Source organism: Corylus avellana, chromosome 1 (assembly GCF_965113065.1).
Source record: "Corylus avellana chromosome 1, dhCorAvel1.hap1.2, whole genome shotgun sequence".
Lineage (NCBI taxonomy): Eukaryota > Viridiplantae > Streptophyta > Magnoliopsida > Fagales > Betulaceae > Corylus > Corylus avellana.
In genome coordinates, this window is record NC_142490.1 from 9,507,324 (window position 1) to 9,528,788 (window position 21,465).

Sequence of the window (21,465 nt, forward strand, 5' to 3'; positions counted from 1 at the left end):
GGAGTCAACAAATAGTATAGTAATATACACATTTGGATACAGTCTAGTCTAAAAACTTAAGATAATGAACTTGGATCTCTTAAGTATATTAACTACTAACTTTCTTTATATTATATTAATGTGGAACACAATACTTACGAGTCCACTCACAACAAATCTCTACATCACTTGTAAATTTCTTTCACATTTATCAAACTCCCCGAGTGAAAATGTATATTGCTAACTCCCCTCAAGTGATTTTTGAAAAAAGCCAACCCGATCCGATTCAAACTGACCCGATCCAGCCGAGTCGGCCACACTCACCCTGTTGCGGAAATACCAAACTTGACATTCACTAGTGATCACTGCCCCGTTATTTTCTCAAGTAAATACGTGAAACTACAGGGGCAAATAAAAAACGCCAAGCACCATCGTAATCTACCGGAAGCTGGAGCATTTTCCCAAAAGGAAACCCTAAATAATCCCGCTCTGAGACTCTGGAAGACAGAGTTTTAGAGAGAGAGCGAAAAAGCGAGAGGAAGCCATGGATGCGATAAGGAAGCAGCTGGACGTGCTGATGGGGGCGAACCGTAATGGCGACGTCCGGGAGGTGAACCGCAAGTACTACGATCGCGACGTTTGCCGCCTCTACCTCGTCGGCCTTTGCCCTCACGAGCTCTTCCAACTCACGGTAATTCTACTATTTGGGAAGCAGACTATTTGGTTCATGATAAAAAATTTTAGGAAAATTAAGGTTTTAATCTTCATGTATCATTTTTTTTTTAATGAATAATAATAATATTATTGAAAGAAAAGGCAAAGCCCTAACATACGAAAAGTATACAAGAGAGCCGAATACCCTAAAGACTACTACAATCTAAAAACAAATACAATCTTCTAGATTATCTGAGTCAAAATTAGGAACATTTACAATAACCCAATCCAAAAGAGATCTTAGAAAGAAGGATTTTTGAAAAAGCACATCGGACTCGCTATCCTCAAAGAGGTGTCGATTCTTTTCTCTCAAAACGTTCTACATTAAGAGAGCAGGAATAAATTTTCAAATTGCCTCTGTGGGGTGATCCCTCCCTTGAAATTTCCAACAATGAAGTAGCTCTAGGATGTTACTAGGCATCACCCAAGAAACCCAGAATATATTAAGAATCAAGTGTCAAAGATCAGTAGTATACTCGTAGTGGATGAGAAGGTGGGTAATAGTTTCTTCATTCTTTTTGCAAAGGCAACACTAGTTTAGCTAGAGAGAAACCCTGCCTACTAAGGTTATCCACCGTGAGGATTCTACCCTTTGCAACCGTCCATAAGAAGAAAGCAATGTGAGGAGGGGCCTTAACCTTCCAAATACTTTCTCAAGGTAATGAACTATGCTCACCTGACTATAACATTTTATAATAGCTCTTCATTGCAAGACCATGGTTGCTAGATGGTCTCCACAACATACTATCCACTTCTTCGTGGATGAGTTTATGAGGAGTATAATAGATTGAGAAAGGAGTCAAGAGATTCCAGTTCCCAATCATGGGTTGCCCTAATGAAGCTTGGATTCCAGTGGATAGGGTAAGAGCCCCTTCTCCGCACAACACGTCATGCCATAAGTGAATGCTGGGGAACCATCCCCAACTTTGTAGGAACCTAACTAGGAAAAAGATCAACGGTTTCGATTATTCCTTCAAGGACTCACCCTGTAAGGTCCTAGTGCTTCCTCTAAACACCAATCCCCTCTCTAGATCTTGTACTTCATATCAATCACTTGTCTCCATAAGAATTTTCCTCATGCCCAAATCTCTAAAGCCATCTACTAAGGAGAGCTTTGTTGAACAACATGAGATTTTTTATACCAAACCCCCCTCTAGGAATAGGGGAGCAAACAGTGTTCCAATTTACCAAGTGCATTTTGGGTTCTCCGCCTAGACCATCCCAAAAAAAATCTCTCTAAGGCGCTTCAATCTCCTATCTATGCCTGCTGGTAAAGGGAAGAGAGATAAGAAGTATGTAGGTGGACTGGATAGCATACTCTTGGCGAGAGTAAGACGCCCCCCCCAAAAAAAAAAAACAAAGTAGATGCCAACCTTTTTTCCATTTTCTTGACTACTCTGTCCCAAATGGCTTTTGGTACTGGTATTCATAAAATGATTCAGAAGGAATTCCTTACCCTTCTCTCTTTCTCCCCCTCTTTTATGGGAATGTGGTTCTTTCATCTGTAAATTTGAAATCAAATAACAACGTAGTTATTAAGGTATTAAGGTATTAATGCATGTGCACTCTCTTTTTATTACTTATCAAAAAAAAAGTTATTAAGGTATTAATGCATGTGCATTCTCTTTTATCAAGGAGTATTGTATGCTTGCTGTTTGTGAAATTATTTTCTTCATAGATAATTAATTAGATCTCTTATAATTCTCTAAATCATTCCTTTTTTTTTTTTTTTTAATTTGTTTCAGAAAATGGATATGGGTCCCTGCCCAAAGGTCCACTCCTTGCAGCTGAGGAAAGAGTATCTTTATTGCTTTTATGGAAAGTTATACAGTTATACATTTTACTGTTTCTTTTGTCATTAAAATGCCCAACATAAAGTCGGTGTCAAGGCGCTGGACATGGAAAATGATAAATCAATTTTATAGTTTTAATACAAGCCACCTGCATGATTTAGTGGTCTGTATGGTTTTTCATTATTTTTTATTTATCTTCTTGAAGAATCCAGTTATTCATTTCTTTTGTGCCCTATCTCCTTTCCTGAGGAACATGTCCTTGGTGATTTGGCATTGTTTCATTTACCATGGAATCTTGCTATGCATTAAGGCTTAAGCCTGAAAAGCTCATACATAATGGTTAAAACTACCCTGACATTGCGAGAACTAGTTACTTAAATTAGCAATTCAAAGAGTATTTTTATAAGTGAATGTTATGCAATGGCATATACGTGTTGGAAACTTTAAATTTTGTCTCTAGTTCTGCTTAACTCTTTCTAGATATGAGGAAGCCAAAGCAAAAGGGACTGAAAACTATGATAGAGACTTGGAGGATGTTATAGATAGGCTCATTCTTGAGTGTGATAGGAAGATTACTAGAGCTCTTAGGCGCCTTGAGGCCGAGGATGCGAAGGCTGCTATTGCAATTTCTGTCTCTGAGGTTACACAGGTGATGGTTGACTCTTTCATTCCATATCCTATAATTTTCATCCAGCGAATTTATGACTCACAAATTTTTGGCTGTTGAAATTTAGACACCTGAGGTACTTGAGCTATCCAAGCATATCAAAGAGAAGTTGAAAGAAGCTGATCAACACGGTAATGTATATAGTAATTAGCATATAACCTCCGTTGTCCCATCCCTTTTTCCTTGTGTAGATGTTGAATTTTTTTATGTTAATTGTTAAGTTTCTCCATGTACTGATTTATGTGGTTTCCTCGTTAGAGAAAGTTAGCTTTATAATTTTTTCAAACTCACTTACTTATCAAAATTTTTTTTTTCAAACTCAACTGCTTATCTTTCTATCTTGTATTTGTACATGTCCACATGTCCACTAGGCAATTCTGGTTCGTGGACAAAATGGCATCTCCTTTCCACTTAAACAAGTGGTGTAGAGCGTGAGGTTATTAGATCAATTTCTTACGGGAGAATTGGTTGTATTTACCCGTTAAAAGAAAAGTTGTTCAAACTTCATTTTGTGTGGTTGATATATGTATAGAGTTCGGTTTGTAAGTTTACAAACTGTGGAAATGTTTGTTACATGCACCATAGGTTGGCTTAAATCTTTAAATAACTGATAAAAAAAATTGATGTAAAATTTGCAGATCTTGAAGGCAAAACAGATCTTAAGATTCGAGCTATGGAGGTAGTAGAAGAACTGAGAACCAAAAGAGCAGACAAACAGGTGATGATTGCTTTTTGAGACAAATTTTGATTTGTCAATGCTGCGATTGTTGTTGTTATGTTGTTTTGGTGTATTCTTCTTTGATGTTGACCCATCACTAGAGGTTCCATTACTTTCTTTGTTTTTCTTTTTTCTTCTGGACTTATATTCTAACTTTCAAAAAATGTGCCTTTCTTCTGATTCTGGCGACAGTCCATGCTTCTTTTGGATGCATTCAATAAGGATAGGGCATCTTTGCCTCAACCCCTGCCAAATCCACCACCTTTGGCACCCTTACCTGTAATTACTCCTGATCCTCGTACGCAGGAAATGATAAATGAAAAGTTGAAGAAAGCGGAGGATCTTGGTAAGTTAGTTATCTCAAATTTATTGGGTTATTGTAGGAATTTGAATCTTAAGCTGCCTTATATGTGTTCTACACTAGCTTTGCAATTGTTTGTGGCAATCTTTAGTGTATATTTTCATGGTTTAACATTTTAGATACATTGTTCCCTTTTAGTAATTCCTCTGAACCCTAAGAGGTTGGTTCAATTGGTACGGGCCTTGGTCTTGGTGTCATTTGCTGTAGGTCTAAGGTTTGAATCCCCTTGAGTGCAAACAATTCCTTGGGGTTGGCCCGCATACCCGATCCATGTGGAGGGGGCGTTTTGCACGGATTTTGAGGTTTACCTGACATGAGTGGGAATACGAAGTGTCCCTGCCTTTAGAGGGGTTCCTCATCATAATAATAATAAAAAAAACTAATTCCTCTGCCTTGGTTCATATGCTGTTTTGTTAAAAGAAAAGGCACATTTTATTTACTCCTTAATTTTTGGTGGTAAGTAGCTTTAGTTTGTGTTTCTACAAGGATTTCAATAACTACTGCTATTGATCTCATATTTTGTTTTGTTGGGGTGGGTTAGTGTATGCAAACCAGTATTTGTTTGTTAATTGGTTTCTATATTTCATTTTTTGGTTTTTTTTTTTTTTTTTGATAGGTTTCTATATTTCATTTTTTACTCGATCTTTTTGTGTATCTGTTGATACTTGTTATTTCAAGGTGTTGTACAGGAATTCAAACTTACTGTGGTTAAGATGTTGTGGTTGTATAACTATGAATTATTTGGGGAAATATGTACCTGACCTGACCATGTACAACTGAACAAAATCCTTATTATACCAGATAGGCAAAGAACTTTTCACTGAGTGTGGCAAGTCCTGTTTTTTGCCATTTTTTAGGAAGGCCTCTCCTTTTCTTTGCCATCTCTCTCTCTCTCTCTCTCTCTCTCTCTCTCTCTCTGTTTTTTAGAGGGAGGTCTCTTGTAGTATATGTTTTTCTTACAATAGTATAGGTTTGGTTTAAGCAAATGTTTTTCTTACAATAGTATAGGTTTATTCCAATAAGTACTAGCTCAAATGGCATCTCCTCACATGATAAGAACAAGGTGGAGGTGGAGGGTGGAGTCTTTGGGTTCAAGACCCACTGGGTGCATGTTTAACTTATCAATAAAAAAAAATGTAGCCTGTGCTCACAATTTATCATAACATTTAACTTAATTTGACACAGCCTTTAATTTCATTGTATCTATATAACCAAGAATATGTAGGAATGTAGAGTTGGATCTGGGTGCGCTTTGCTCTTTTAATGATAATTTGAAAAAAAGGAATGTAGGGTTGGCATGAGTTGGTACGAGACTTCTTAAGGTTGAATTGAGAATCTTTATGATGTTAGATAGATTTTAGCTTGAAATAAATGTGACTGAACAATGCTTTATTTGTACAATTTCAAAATCTATTATAGTTTTAGGACTCAGTTTGTGGATAATTCTTGAAGGCTTGTAACTTTTTCAGGTGAGCAGGGTTTGGTTGAAGAGGCACAGAAGGCATTGGAAGAGGCTGAAGCACTTAAGAAGGTTCTTCTTCTATGTTTATTGGGCTTGTTTAATGAGGAAGTCATCGGGTTGATTTTATATAATTGTGCTGTTCTGAAATCTTTTTATCTTCCATTATCTTCTTTTCTTTTGTTTCCTATTTTAATAGTTTTGTTATTGCTGTCTCAGCTACCTGCCCGGCAGGAGCCTGCTCTAGATTCCTCCAAGTACACTGCTGCTGATGTGCGCATTGTAAGTCCTTTTTACCTTGGCTTATTTTGCTATTTGTCAATATAAATGTCATGTTAGTAGTGTAGAAAACCAGAGCTGAACTGCATATTAAGAGCTTAAGTCAAAATTTAGCCAAATGCCATATTATACCTACATTGTCCTAGGAACAAGTTAATGCCTCAAAACGGTGCCATCATGGGTGTGTTTTAGATGTGTTTTTGATACACTTAAGAGGTGCCAGACATGCATGTTTAGAAAAATAAAATTGACTCTTGATTTAAATGATTGTTACTGTTTAACACTTTCTTATTTTGCTCTCTTTCTGTAAAATTATTCAAAGCAAATGAAGAAACCATGTTAGGCGTGTGTTGTTAGACATACTCTAGGAATTCAATGTAAAAGTAATACATACACTTAAAGCTCGGTTGGACAGTTGGCAAACCAGTAGTGTCTTGCTTCCATGTTTCAAAGTCCTTCTACGCTTGATTATCAGTAATCCTAATGTTGTCAATCCTGTTGTTATTTCAGACTGATCAGAAGTTACGTGTTTGTGACATTTGTGGAGCATTTTTGAGTGTTTATGACAGGTAATATTTGATCTTCTGTTTCTTAACTCTTACTACATTTTCTTAGCTTTTCTTAGGGAAACATAGAGTTAGTATTTGGGGATTCAAATTCAGCTTTTGACCCGACAATTATACCTCCTTGTCACCAGCAGGCTCTTGGGCCCAGTTTTACGAGGATTACTTTTGCAGCTAAAGAATGTGCGTCTTTTTCTGTTTTATGCTTGTAGATCATGCTATTATTAGCTAGAAAATTATCGGACAGCTGTGCTGTAATGTATGTGTTCTGTCAAAGCATTCGGATATTTCAAATGTGCGAACCATTTTGATTTTTCTTGCTTTTTTCAGTGACCGCCGTTTAGCTGATCATTTTGGAGGGAAGCTTCATTTAGGCTATATGCAAATCCGTGAGAAGTTACAAGAGCTTCAGGTAAACATATTATGATACCTTATTATTATTATTTTGACTTAGGTTGGTTCCTTATGCGTGGTAACATTAATACATTGGGCAACTGAGCAGGAAAAAATTGTTATTGGCTACTAAGATCATCTTACTTCTTCCAGTATCCTACTGCCTACTGAATTTAGCTGAATTTAGCTAATTACTCAAGTATATATTCATTTATTTTTGTTGGCAAAATAAATGTCAAAAACATATAATCAAACTGACGCTTTAATGCTCAATGTGATATCTATTGTTTTACCTATCATGTCTTTTGGAATGTCCTTATGTCGGTATTCTGAATATGTTGGTTCAGGTGCTGGTATAATGTTTGACATTCTTCTATAGGGATTCTGAGTTAGTATTCGATCTGTGAGTTTTTCTAACCTCGGAGAAGGATTTTTTTAACATTTTTCTGATATCTTTCTTCATTATCATGTAGTTTTTAGTCTCTTGAGCATGAATAATTCCCCGAAGAAGAAATGGCTCGAGTACAATGCAGATTATACTTCATTATGCATCCAATGTCCCATGACGTGTGGCGAATGTGCTTCTTGTGTTTCCCTATGTTTAGAGTTAATTTCAAACACTAGGAAATATTGGATACAGCCCAACACCCAGGGGTTCAAAACAAAAACTAAAAACATGGGTTTGCTACAACACGCGCGCGCGCACACACACACACACACAAATATATCAAGACAATGTGTAATTTAACGGTGGTATTGGTACTAAGCTGGTTGGGTGTAGGCACGTTTAGGTGCGTGTTGACATCTTCTATTATTTGTGTGAGCTCAATGGTGTTGGTTTGGTTAGCCTTTTGTTTTGGTTGTCTATGATGGGTTTATTGAGTTGGTTTTGTGTAGAGGTTTAAGCCTTTTTGTGCTCTTGGTAGCATAGGGGTGTTTAGTTCTTCGCTAGCTGAAAGGAGCGGTGGGGTTTCCCGAGCAGTATTGTTGGGTAAGCTGGGTGTTGTTTGGCTGTCAAACCCATAGGAGTTGGTTCGAAGGGGCAGAGGTGACCAAGTTTCTCAAATCGTCAAGGGATGGAATCTAGGTGTTCATTGCTCAGAGATGCTCTAATGTTCCATTTGGTTGGTTTTTGGTTTTTGGTTTTTGGAGGTGCCATATATTATGGGGGTGTTCCATGATTTTCATACTAGTAGTAAGTTTGAAAAAAGTCTTAATGCCACTTTCATTGCTATCATTCTGAATAAATCTGGGGCTACTGATCTTGGACTTTTGACCTATTAGTCTTTAGAGTGGAGTTTACAAGATTATTGCTGAAGTTTTAGCAAATAGGTTGAGAATGGTTGTTGAGAAGATTATTTCGAGGCCACAGACTTTTTTGCAATCGTTAATGTGGGCTTTCTTTCAGGCCTTTATGTGGGGTCTAGGCATGTTGGTGTGGTTACCATGTGAACCTTTTGTTTGCAAATGACACTTAATTTTTTGTGGGGGCCAATCATGACCACCTACGCTATCTGTGTGCCTTATTTTTATGCTTGGAAGCTGTTTTCGGTTTGAAAATTAATCTAGCTAAGTCGAAATTGGTTCTTGTGGGTAATGTCAATAATGTGGATGTTTTGGTTGGTATTCTGGCCTGTGGGGTTTCTTCATTGACTTTAAAAGTATATTGGTCTTTTTTTGGGAGCCTTTTATAAGGCCAAACCTAGTTTTTTTTTTGATAAGTATAAGGCCAAACCTAGTTGGGATGGTATTATTGAGAAGAGATAGTGTTAGTTGTCTAGTTGGAAAATAATGTACTTTTCTTAAGAGTGGTAAGGTTGCTTTAATCAAGAGCACTCTTTCCAATTTGCCTATGCATTTAATGTCTCTTTTCCATCTCCCTGTTGGTGTTGCAAACCTTATAGAGAAGCTACAACGAGATTTCTTATGGGGTGGGCTAGGTGAAGAGTTCAAATTTCACTTGGTAAGTTAGTCTAAGGTTTATTCTCCGATCTTTGAGGGAGGGTTGGGGGTCTGGAACTTGCTAGTGTTCAATTGTGCGCTTTTGGAAAAATGGGTATGGTGATATATGCATGAGACAGGCTCGGGGGAGAGTTGGGGTGGATTCTAAATATGTAGCTCGTGTGGTGGGTGGTGTTCTAATGAGTTTCTTTGGTCTTATGGTGTGAGATTATGGAAAAATATTAGGAGTGGTGCTGGCATGTTTTCTAGTCATACCAGAGTTGAGGTAAGGAATAGCTCCAATATTAGATTCTGGCATGACATGTGGTGTAGGGATCAGACCGTTAAAGAAGGTTTTCCAGATTTAATGGTATTGCTTGCATTAAGGATGCTTTCAAAGCAATTCATTTGGAGTTTTCTAGTGGTTCCCATATGTGGCACATAAGCTTTATTAGAGCGATTCATGATTGGGAGGTAGATGTCTTTGCTTTTTTTTCAATTTATTGTATTCCTTTGAAAGCTTCTTTCTTTGCTTCGTCGACTACCCTAGGAAAGATTCTTACCATGGATAACCTAGGGATATGCGGCTTATCATTGTGGTTGATTGGTGCTATATGTGTTAGAGAAGTGAGGAGTCTGTGGATCATCTTCATCTCCATTGTGAGGTTGCTTGTGCCTTCTGGAGTGCTATCTTCAATTGTGTTGGGGGCTGTCTTGGGTCATGTCTAGATGAGTAGTAGACTTGTTTGCGTGTTGGAGGAGGTTATTTGGTAAGCCCTCACAGTGCAACTGTGTTGAAGATTCTGTATGTAGTTATTGAGTGGTGTTACATTGAATGCAACTCATAGATATGTACGCATGCGTATGTATATGTATGTGTATATTTATATTAGAATACTGGCTTTTGCAAAATAACAGATGTGGAAGCCATTGGAAGAAAGTTCAATAGCCCGAGGTTCCCTAAGCATTGGAGAAAGGTGATATTAACCTTGATCCAGAAGCATTGCTGTAGAGGAAGGGTCTTGTTATCTAGGTTTTGAGGCTTTCGGATAACATTACATAATATTTGCAATCAGCATTTTAGGTGATGACATGGTTAACTAAAGAGAAGGGGACAAGCAGTTGTGGATTTCTGTTGTTGATGGTGTTCTGTTTATGTTGATGTATTTTGTTTCCGTTTTTCCTCTTCAATCCACTGGTATTACTAGGTTTAAGAATGGGGATTGCTGCCCTCAAACCCCACACACTCTTCTTTCTTCTCGCCATGTGTTGAATGCTGACCTTCCCCTTTGAAGGGGGAGAGTTACCTTTTCACTTTATAGGCCGGTGGTTGGTCCAGTCGTGCTACATTATCATGGTAATGTATTGTTCTAAGTGCAACTTTCTTTTAATGATGCTGGATAATTGGTGTAATGATGCTGGTCATTGGTGTAATGATGCTGGATAATTGGTTATTGGTTATATGTTGTTTAAAGTGCCATTTTCTTTTAGAATTTGTTAGAGAAAATGAATGTACTTAATTTGGAGAATGGAACTTTTTCTAAGGATTTGATTTGGGTCTAATTTGCTTCATGGTTTAGTATGAGCATACACTTATTGGATCAAGTTTTGATATGCCATTGACTTGTAGAGTTTTTGACTGAAAGGGAGATTAAATTTCTTTGGTCTCGTCTATTTGGTATTTATCTTTTTATTAACTGAAGTCTTTTATTTTCAGCTAATTTATCTATGGACTATTGAGAAATTGGGAGAATACTGGTTTTTGTGGTTTCCGTGTTCAGGAATTCTACATGTTGCCTCCACCTGTGAACACCCCTGTTTGCTATTGTGGCAAGTTTGGTGAATGATATGCTTGATTATGGTCTAAATTCGTGTGGTTTGGCTGCCACAATTTTGTATGTCATTTTCGATATTTTTTCTGAAAACCTTGTAATTTATTTGCAAAGTTTAATGACTTTACCAACTAATAAATAGTGGAGGGGAAAAAGAGAAAAAAAGGTATATTTTTCATTGCTTTTGTTGTGTGCTTTCCTTGTGACGTGCTATATCTCTAGGTCTTTTTTTTTTTTCTTTTTCTTTTTTGTTTTCCCCTTTTCAAATAAATATCACCTTTTCAATTTAACTATAACTTTGCACTTTTTCAAAAGTGGGCATTTCAATGGTGTTCTTTTGTAATTAATTTGTCAGGAAGAGAAAGAAAAGAGCCGAAAGGTTGAACGGGATGATAGAAGGTAACTTTCTTTGTCTTTATGTTTAATTCTACATATTACAAATCAAATGTGTCCAATACCTACCTGGATATTACTTTTCTTTCTTCCCCGACCCCCTCACCTTCAATTGTTTACTTTATAGATCAAAAGAGCGAAGTAGGGATGGAGACAGGGAATCTAGCAGGGATCATGAGAGAGGAGACAGCCGTGATCGGGGCAGGGATTACGATCATAGAGGCAGAGATCGTGATAGGCATTATGACCGTGAAAGGGGACATGATCGGGAGCGTGACAGAGATTCAGATCGCTCCCGTGGTTATGATTCAAGAAGTCGGCGCAGGTCACGGTCAAGGTCAATGGAGCGCTCCAGGGATTATGATCGCCACAGGTACTCTATGATTATTAATCAGACTCCCATAATAAATATGGTGTATTTTGTAAGTGTATGGTCTCTGATTGTTGTTCATATTCACATTGTGGGAACTTTTTAGGTCCTTATCTGATTAGCTGTTCCCTCTTTTCAGGCGATATGATCGACACTAGACGATCCTAGCTGTGGAGAATATGGATTTGAAAATGTTATCGTCGAGGTCAGTGTTAAGACACATGTAGGGAAAAGATAATTTTATTGTGTTTTTTTATTAACTTTTTAGCGGAGTTGAGCTGTGATTCTCCAGTGATGGACATAATAGTGCTTAGGTTAAAGTATTTGGTGTTTGAGAGGTATGTTTCGACACCCTGATCAAGTTCACTTTGGAGTTTGCATTCCCACTATAAAATGTGGGTTGTAATTTGGGTTTACTCTTGCGGTATTAAAATTTGGTTTGATGTGCTTTTAAGTCAAATCATTTTACTTGAATAATCCACATGCAATGCCGTGCACAGCAATTTTCATGTTAGGTTAAACTTTAAAGAACAAACATGTTGAGAAAAGGGGGAAAATTGTTAATAACCAAACTGATTTCCTTATTCAGTATTTGCAGCTGTTGTTCCATTGTATTCCAAATGAAACTCCGATCAACTTCCCCACTGTTCTTGAGAGTTTGTGAGGTTTGAATTTTTTGGCATCATTAATTAATATTATTTATATTTCTTGATCTCATTGCATTATGCTTTTAATTGGGCCACGTCTAATGACATGGTTGTGAATGTTGTTCACAATTACCTCAAGAAACTGGAGATTTTGGTAGTTCTTTCGTGATCTAATTTAGCTTTGGGATTTAATTGGAAATGAAAGTTATCATACAAAAAATAATTTGAATTAAAGAAGAGATTAGTTTATGATAAATCTGTAACTTAAAAAATAAAAAAGGAGAAAACCAGACTTGGGGAAGATTTGGAAATGTTCTCTTCAGAAATGGGATGGGATACTAATGAAATAATACTAAGTTCAAATATTATATGAAAACAAAATTTAAATGATATTATTTATATGTTAATATTACCTTAAAACTGAAGAGTATATTTTGTCAACTTGTATATAGATGTTTACTGAAAAAAAGAAGAAGAAGAATTTACTAAAATTGTCTATTAATATTTGGGTAAATATCTTAAAAGAGAAAGCACCATAAACTTTTTTTTTTTTTTTTCTTTTTGAATTTTTACTCTTTAGGTCAATCGAAAAGGCAAATTAATTTCTACTGTTACATTTTTTTTTCAAATGTTTAACCCCCGCCGGTCCCAATTAAACCCACCGTTTTGTCATGTCAACATATTAATTTTTTATTAGTTTAATTAAATTTTTTTTTTTTTTAAAAAAAAAAATTAAACGGGTGGCTAAAAAGTCACTCCTAATCAGCCACCTCCAGAGAGTTAGGAGTGGTTGCAAGCCACTCCATAGGAAAGCCACCCCATCAAAAAATTTTTATTTTTTAATTTTTTGTAAGATTTAAGTTTTAAATTAAATAATAAAAAATTAATATGTTGACGTAGTAAAATTATGCGTTTAGTTGAGATTGACAAATGTTAAACATTTGGGGAAAAATATAATAATAAGGGTTAATTTGCCTTTTCAATTGACCTTAGGAGTAAAAATTCAAAAGAAAAAAAAAAAAAAAAAGTTCAGGAAGTTTTCTGTTTTAGCGCGTTGACTCAGGGATTTATAAGATATATACCCTAAATATTTCTATGCAGAAATTTTCAGCGATTTCTTTCTCAATTTAAATATTTTCTAGCCATCTTCCATCTCGTTGAAATCTTCTTTTAACAATTTTTATAACTAAAAAAAAAAAAAAAAAAAAACCGATCTGTATTAGCCGCTGAAATTGGAAGGGTTAACACAAAACAAATCAATCTATTAATCAAATAATAAATCTGACTTAACTAGGTTTTGGCATAAAGTAGAAATTGTAGGCTATGCTTGTTAGAGTATTTGGGATTTTTTTTTTTTTTTTTGGTTTTGAATAAAAGGGTTGATGTGACGTAAAGATGAGAAGTGTTTTTTTTTGATGGGTTCACACTTGAGAAAATGTTTTCTATGGATAAGGTGAGCCTAGGTTACATAACAGATATAAAGTTACTCCTAAAAAGCACAATTTTTTTTTTAAAAAAAAACAAATAAAAGGGAGAGAGTGATTGTTTAGGGGAGAAGGGAAATGGATCATCTTCATTCCAATTGAAATGACGAGAAGCTGATGAGGGGTCAAATTGTCTACAAAAAGTAAAATGACAATTTTACCCCTCAAAAAACAATGGACAGACTCATCTCATTTCAATTGAAATAGAAATGATTCATTTACAAGGGAGAAGAGGGGTAGCTACGCAGGTACCATCCTTCACCTTAGAGGTGTCAAATTACCAGGAAACCTGAACCGGAACTAAGAAACCGGAAACCGAAAAACTGGGGACTCGGTTCCGGTTTGAAAAATCCAAAAACTGGTACCCCAGTTCCAATACCCAGTTTTTGGTACCCGATTTTTACCGGGAATACCGGAACCGGGTTTATATTTTATTAAATAATATTTATATATTATTATATTATATATATTAATATTTTTTAATTTTTTTACGCTTAGGTTTAGGTCTCCCGTCTTCAGTTCTCACTTCTCCCCTAAGTCCCCTTCATCTTCTTTTCTCACATCACGCCGCAAGCCCCTCCTCTTCTCCATTTTCTCCTCTAGTCCTCTTATTCATTTCATTTCTCCATTTTTACTTTTTATTGTTTTAATGTTTTCTTTATGTACTTAATTTAAAATGATTTTTAGGGTATTTTAAAAAATTGAATTTTTATTTCTAAGGCCCATATAGGCAAAAACATTGATTTTTTTAAGATTTTTGAGCTTTTTTAGGTTTATTTTTAATTATTTGGAACAATCACAACAAAGTCTCTTTAATTTAGACAAAAAGACTAATAGATTTTTTTATTAAAATGAGCTAACTTATGAAGAAAAAAAAAAAAAAAAGGGCTTATTTTAGGCCCAATACCTAAAATAAGCCCAAAAACTAATTTTCTTCAAAAACCGGAACTGGCCGGTAACCCGGGGTCCCGGTTTTCCAAAACCGAGAACTGGGGTACCCCGGTTCCGGTTCCGGTTTTGGCCAAAAACAGGAAAATCGGACCGGATTGACACCCCTACTTCACCTGGGGTGGTCACGCAATCACTGTATTTTTTTCTTTTTAAATAACAAGTTAGCTCTTACCCTTGCAAAAGTTAAACACCTAATTTGACAAAATATTCTTGCTGTCAAAAGTTTTATTAAAAAACTATTTTGTTAATGTATTTTTCAAAGTGAGAACAGAAATACGAATACGATAAGAAATACAGGCATATGCAATTTTTTCAAATTGGGATAAATTGGGATGGTAGGGCACATCATGCTCAAATTAATCTTCTTTGTTATATAAAATTCAAAGGTAAGATAAGAGGGAGATGTTTAGTTTTGTCTCAATAGGGACACAATGAGGGAAAATAAAGGAAAAACTAGGAAGAAAATGTGTATTTGTGTCAACAAGTTGAGTAAAAAATGGTACTACACGTCTTGTGGGAGGCTCTAAGACCCATTCTATATAAATTCTTTTTTAAGTTTTCGGGGGAGTTATTTATAGAGCTTTGGCATAACGAGGAAATTGGAAATGTGAATGTGACCATCTATCTCTAATGTACGGACTTCATGGTATGTCTATATCAGTTTAAATCATAAATCCTTTTTTTTTTTTTTTTTCAATTTCAGCCTCCATTAGAATTTTTTGTTAAATCATAACGAAGAGGTGTCCAAATATCCTTTGAGACAAGTATGACACAACTTTTAATTACAATATTTGACAAGTGGTAAGATCATTGATTATGATTCCACCACGCTCTGCTATGGATTCAATTATTTCTGCTAGCTGACAAAACTTATATTTACTTTTTTTTAATTAAAAAAAAAAAAAAAAAAAAACCAAATAAAAGAAGGACAAAAAAATAAAAATAAAATTATTGCTTCACAAATTTTTTTTCAATTTTCATTTTGTTTTTGTTTTTTTTTAAATAAAAATAAGGCAAAAGTTGACCAAAAGTTGAGTCTCATAGTTGAGCCTTTAGCATTTTCCTTACCATTTTCCTGAAGAATAGGGGTCAAATGAAGTTGTGGTCCACTTTCCCTACTTGTTTCAAGAGTCGCTCTAGGATGATAATGACGTACAAAACGACACATATCTACCAAAATCTATCCTTCTTATCTCAAAAATTTCATTGCAAGTTATTCCATGGTATTTTGTTATTTATTTCTTTTAGAAGTTGGGTTTCTTCTTCCGCAATTCATAGTTAATTTTTCTTTCTCTCGAGTCACTTTTTATCTTTACTTGTTTTGACCTATCGTTCCACTCCAGATATGCAATTGATGCGTTATAAATATAGTTTATCATTATTTTATGTGATTTTTTTTTTCTTAAAAAAAAAAAACTCAAAGAGGCATATGTTTGGCCCGTGTGGTCAATTTCAGGCCCATAGTTGACCCCATTCTGGCCCCAATAATTGATGCTAGCGAAAAGATTACCAATGTCAAATCCTGGTCAAAGTAACTGATGCCAGCTAAAAAGTTGTCGATGTTCAAGTATGGCCATAGTAGCCGATGCTAACCAAGAGTCGCCGAAGTTCAAGTTTTAGTCATAGCAACCGAGACAAGAGTTACAATAACTCAAGAGACAAAGAACTCAAGAATTAAAAGTTACAATAACTCAAGAGACAAGAGTTACAAATGATAAATTAATTTTATTGTTGTTAATGTAAAAGTAGAAAATACTTGTAACGTTCATACTATTTCTCTATAAATAAGAGTATTGTATACAATCAAAAAGATCAAGGAAAAATGTATTCATGAAAAGGCTTTGATGTGTAGACATAGGTCATATGCAGTTCTATTAACAAGTGTCGGCCTATTCACCTACTCACATGCTTAAACCTTTATTTGATTGATTGACACTCAGTCTGATTGATCGAAGTACAGACTCATTTAATGCTTGTCACTTCTCAACGGTCCCCACATACACTGTTTTGCCATGTGTAGATTTGATTTTGATTGATTGAACCCCATGTTTGATAGATCAAAGTTAACTAGGTTAGAGTTATTAAATACTTATCAACGTTACCTGCAAGTTCGATCGATCGAAACTTCATTTTTTTCTTAATTTCTAGACCTATGACATCTTCCAAAAATCGTCTTCTAGTCCGATGAGATTCCCTTTAACACCATTTATGATTTAACCCCTCATCACGAAATTAGAAGCCAAAATCATTCATCATATATTCCGATCAATCCCATAATCCCTAATTATTAAAACTAAAAGCCTATAAATGAAATCCACTAGTCAAAATCATTACCGGATTATCAAAACATTATCAAATGGATGGCACGACCAAGTAGAAGAGGTTTTCAAGATCTTGAAGGAAGCCATGACAAATACCCAGTTATGGACATGCACAATTTTTCGAATACCTGTGTGCCACAATGCATTAAAGATTTTGAGTAATTGGGCTGAACTGACAAACCCATCAACCCTTAATTTTTTATTTAATTTTTTAATTTAATAAAAGTTGATTTAAAGGCTAATGGACATTGCTACATCAACCTAATGGGATAGGGGTGGGGTGAAATTTGTGATGGATAAGTAAGTTATAGGTGGGTAAAGGGAGGATCCAAATATGCAACAGAAGCACTAGTCCAGAACAAGTTTTCCGAAGAAACTGATCAAGTTCTTCAACAATTTCCATTGTTAAACCTTGAGGACAAGGTTGTTGTAGCCAATCATAGTCCCTGAAGATTGCAGAGGCAGAATCATAGAGTATCTGGAGTTTGCTGGAAATGAAACAGACAAGGAAAACAACTCGTGGAAAGGGAAGTTCAAAGTAGTAGACAACATGGCAACTAGGGCTAGGGGTTGTCTGTCCTCCCTGCCAAAAACTAACTGTCAAGTGAAATGTTGGATGCAGAGGTGAATAAACTCATCATATGTTTACTGAGTTCGACTCTCTGATTGAGATGACTACTAATTTGTTGTTCAAATTACTAACAATGGATAAATTTTAGATTATCCAACCATATACCAGACACCGAACAGATACGTTTCATATGATCTCTCTCTCTCTCTCTCTTACAATTGCTAGAAACTTGTTACCAAGATTCGAATCCTCGGTTCCCACCCGAAGCGGAGTTTGTATTGACTAAACTGTGTCTACAATCTGTTATGGTATCTATAAGGTGAGAAACCTTTGAATGCGGGTTGAGAACTCAAAGAGACTGCTTGCTTGCTTTTCTGCAGTCAAGGGTCATTTCGGGAACCAAGGGACGCAGATTAGCTGAGCTGTTTCGGGAGAAGATAGGGCCTTTACATTGTTTGATAAAATGCCTCACACAAAGCCAGCACGCCAACTATACAAGTAACGCATGAGAGAGCATTCAATTTTCCATAATTGCATTGAAAAACCTAAAACACAAAATATTAACCAAAATAACAACAATCTCCTGGATCTCAACTCAACAAAACAAAGAACACAGAGCCAGAACAAAACAAGTACATTATCCTCGCAAACAAACTTCCCCCATCATAAAGAAATAAATTACCCCATCATCACAGCAACTTGTACCTCGTGCTTCAATCACTTGTATCCTACGGTTAATCAGTTATACTACTATCCAAACCCCATTCGCCATCTGTTTGAAGAAATAACAAGGAGAAACCCATCCAAACACTTGTTCCCTGCGCCTAAATAGTTTTTGCGTCCAAAACTTTAAGAAAAGAGGAAGAAATAAAGAAAAGGGTGTACACCCAGATTTCCCTACCAAACACAAAGACAACATACTACTGAAAATAAGCAGCATTGTTTGGTAAAATGCCTCGCACACCAGCTGTTCGAAGGAATGCCCAACTTACAAAGAAAAAGACAACTACTAATAACTAGATCTGCCTACCAGCAGCATCAGCAACGAATGGCAGGTAGGGGGTCCTGCCGAGAACACAACACACGAAGCTATAAACAAAACACAAAACACTGAACACAAACAGCACGTTGTAAGCCCAGACCATGACCCTGAAGCCGAGCCCGGAGCGGCCTGGGCTGAGGACCCGTTGGAGCAACAAGGGCAGCACGAGGAGCACGTCTAGAGTGACGGCCTGCATAGAGTTGAACCTGACGTAGCGGCTGAAAGCCGGGTTCCTGACGACGCCCAGGTAGAGGGCAAAGAAGGCAACGAAGGAGGCGTAGGGGATGGACCTGTAGAGGGAGAGGAGAGGGAGAAGAGGGTCGAAGAGGGATCCAAGAGGTGGGTATTGGAGGAAGAGGAACCTGCCGTACTGGAGGGAGTTGAAGAAGGGGAGGGTGTAAGACACGGCTGAGATTAATCGATCTGTGGCTGGGGTTGGGTTGTAGGACATGCGGGTGATGGTGCTGCTCCGCTTCGGCGGTGCCGTACGTATGAATTTGGGCGGGTCATGGAAGAGGGCAGACCGTGAACTGATGAGGTTAGCGGTGGCTGAGAGGCGGAGGAGAGGAATGGAGGCCATTCTTTCGGGAGAGAGAGAGACCTCTGGATTTTCTTTTATAACAAGTTTAAGAAGCGGTCGGACGAGGAAATGAAAATGAGAAATGCAGCGAGTGGGCCTGGCCAAATTTAATGCATTCCGACTTTCGACCGCTTACGGACCGATAATTGACCGACTTCTAACGACATAAATTAATCAATACGCTGTAGGCAATATATATATATATATATATATATATATATATATTGACAAATTCGGTTCGGTTGGCGAAATAAAATTTGTTAACCGAACCGACTTTACCGACCGATTTCGCTCATAATTTTCAATTTTTTCACATACAGACCGCCTATCGGTGTCGGAACAAAAATTTGGCTGAATAAGTCAATAAAATTTTCGACTTCATAGACATTTTTGTGAAACAAAAATTTTTCTGCGGACACCGACCGACGCCTAGCCCTAGCTACGAGTAATGTTGTACTTTTATTTTCAAATGCTTTCGTATTTACAATTAGAATTAAAATTTAATATTGATTTATCTTAAATTTTAATAATAATTTTAAAAATTATATTACTTTTGGAGAATAAAATGGAATAAAAAGTCTTATAGATAACATTACTTGAAATGCTACACATACTTACACCTTCAGCTTGCACTATTAAATTAAAATTTAATAATTATTTATCTTAAATTTAATAATAATTTTAAAAATTACGTTAAAAAAGTGAAACTAGGAGCGAGAATCCATGTAATATTACTCTATATAGATTCAAGGCTTCACTCGTAATAAAAACCTTTGAAAAAGTCACTTAATCGATTCAATTATCTCATCTTATAATTTCCTGCAAAAGAATCACACTCCCTCTTGGTGTGATTAAGGGCTCATTTACCAATATATATAATTAAGCATATGGCTTCTTTATTAATAAAGTAGAAGTTGGTATGACCACTTGATTGAATATATTAAAATAGTTTAGCCTTGGTTTAAAAGGCATACCAGAAGAAAAGCTAATGAAATAGTTCACTGTTTAGTGAAAGTAACTTTTTATCGATAGCTAAAAAAAAAAGTGTAGATGGAAGAAAATCTTATTTTTCTTCAAATATTATGCTTATCGAACAAGATGTTTCTTATTGAATTAATAAAAGCCTGAAAATTTCCTTAAACAAAGAGAATAGAGTCAAAAGAAATCATGACACTAAAATGGACATATAACCAATTATTATCATAAAGTCGGTGCAAAAATGTTTTAGTTATTTACTTCCATCGATTAATTGTTGTCCAATTTTTTTATTCAAAAAAATGTAGAAGGTGACGACTAGAGTGACTATTCTACTTTAGTCATGATTTGTAGAGCATACTAGAAGGGACGTTAATGAAACAGTATGATATTTAGCGAAGAGTAATGCTAAGGGTAAGACCATTGTCCTCCTTTGCCCGCCGCCCCTAAAAAAAGGACATGACTTTCAAAATTACAATTGGATCAAAATTCATAAGTGATTTATTATAAATTCAATGATGATTTTAAAAAGGGAAAAATATAATTTAGCCCCCAAAACTATCAGTCATTTTCATTTTAGTCTTCTAATGCTCAAAAAGTGATAAAGTAACCCCAAACTACCAAAAAGTTGTAATTTGGTTACTCCATTAGTCAACATCGTCAAATAGGATGAAAAATGCAAAATGACGTCGTTTTTTTTAGGTTAAGTTATTAAAATGCCCTTTTGAAAAAAAAAATCAATTTAAAAAATGCCTCCCAAAAATAGTGTCGTTTTGACCCAAAAAAAAAAAAAAAAAAGTGTTTTAGCCTGTAGGGTGGCCACCCAACCACACCAAGCCTGTGGGGGTGGTTGGGCGGCCAACCCCATGGCCTAGGAGTGGCTCGCCGACCACCCCTATAGCCTACCCTAAATCACCGTTTTTTATTTTTATTTTTTCCTTAGAACAATGTCGTTTTGGGAGTACTTTTTTAAATTGATTTTTTTTTTCAAAAGGGTATTTTAGTAACTTTATCTTGTAAAAAAGATGTAGTATTGAATTTTTTATCCTATTTTACGGTAATGACTAACGGAGTGGCCAAATTGCAACTAGTTGGTAGTTTTGGGGCTACTTTATCACTTTTTGAACATTAAGGGGCTAAAATAAAAATAACTAATAATTTAATATATATACTCAGTTATAGCGGGGTATTTAAAACCTCCAAAACCAATAACTGAAACCGGGCACCCCATTACCTCTTTTCCCAACCGATTTTCCGGTTCCGGTTTTGGTCCGATTTTCCCCTTTCTTTTTACACCTTTAGTATATATATATATATATATGGATGTTTGAAATGATGCAAAATTTCATTCAAGTAAGAAGAGTCACGAGAAAAGCATTTTCCCAGGGTTAAATTGTAATAAACCTAATCTGAAAACGTGGCAAATGGGGAC

General features: G+C 36.0%; 2 protein-coding genes across 2 annotated transcripts; one reads left to right on the top strand and one right to left on the bottom strand.

Moving 5' to 3' along the window:
- The first annotated feature begins 414 nt into the window (after positions 1-414).
- Positions 415-11,939, top strand: LOC132170423 (LUC7 related protein). The gene is made up of 13 exons (XM_059581409.2): positions 415-670; positions 2,439-2,491; positions 2,967-3,135; positions 3,221-3,284; positions 3,792-3,871; positions 4,064-4,217; positions 5,702-5,763; positions 5,911-5,973; positions 6,481-6,539; positions 6,864-6,945; positions 11,055-11,098; positions 11,220-11,465; positions 11,602-11,939. The coding sequence occupies exons 1-13, from the start codon at positions 524-526 to the stop codon at positions 11,618-11,620; spliced, it is 1,242 nt and encodes a 413-aa protein (XP_059437392.1). The 5' UTR covers positions 415-523; the 3' UTR covers positions 11,621-11,939.
- Positions 11,940-17,947: 6,008 nt separating this feature from the next.
- On the bottom strand, positions 17,948-19,130 carry TIC20-II (chloroplast import component Tic20-II). Its single transcript, XM_059581412.2, has one exon. The coding sequence runs from the start codon at positions 19,056-19,058 to the stop codon at positions 18,453-18,455; it is 606 nt and encodes a 201-aa protein (XP_059437395.2). The 5' UTR covers positions 19,059-19,130; the 3' UTR covers positions 17,948-18,452.
- Between the last annotated feature and the right edge of the window lie 2,335 nt (positions 19,131-21,465).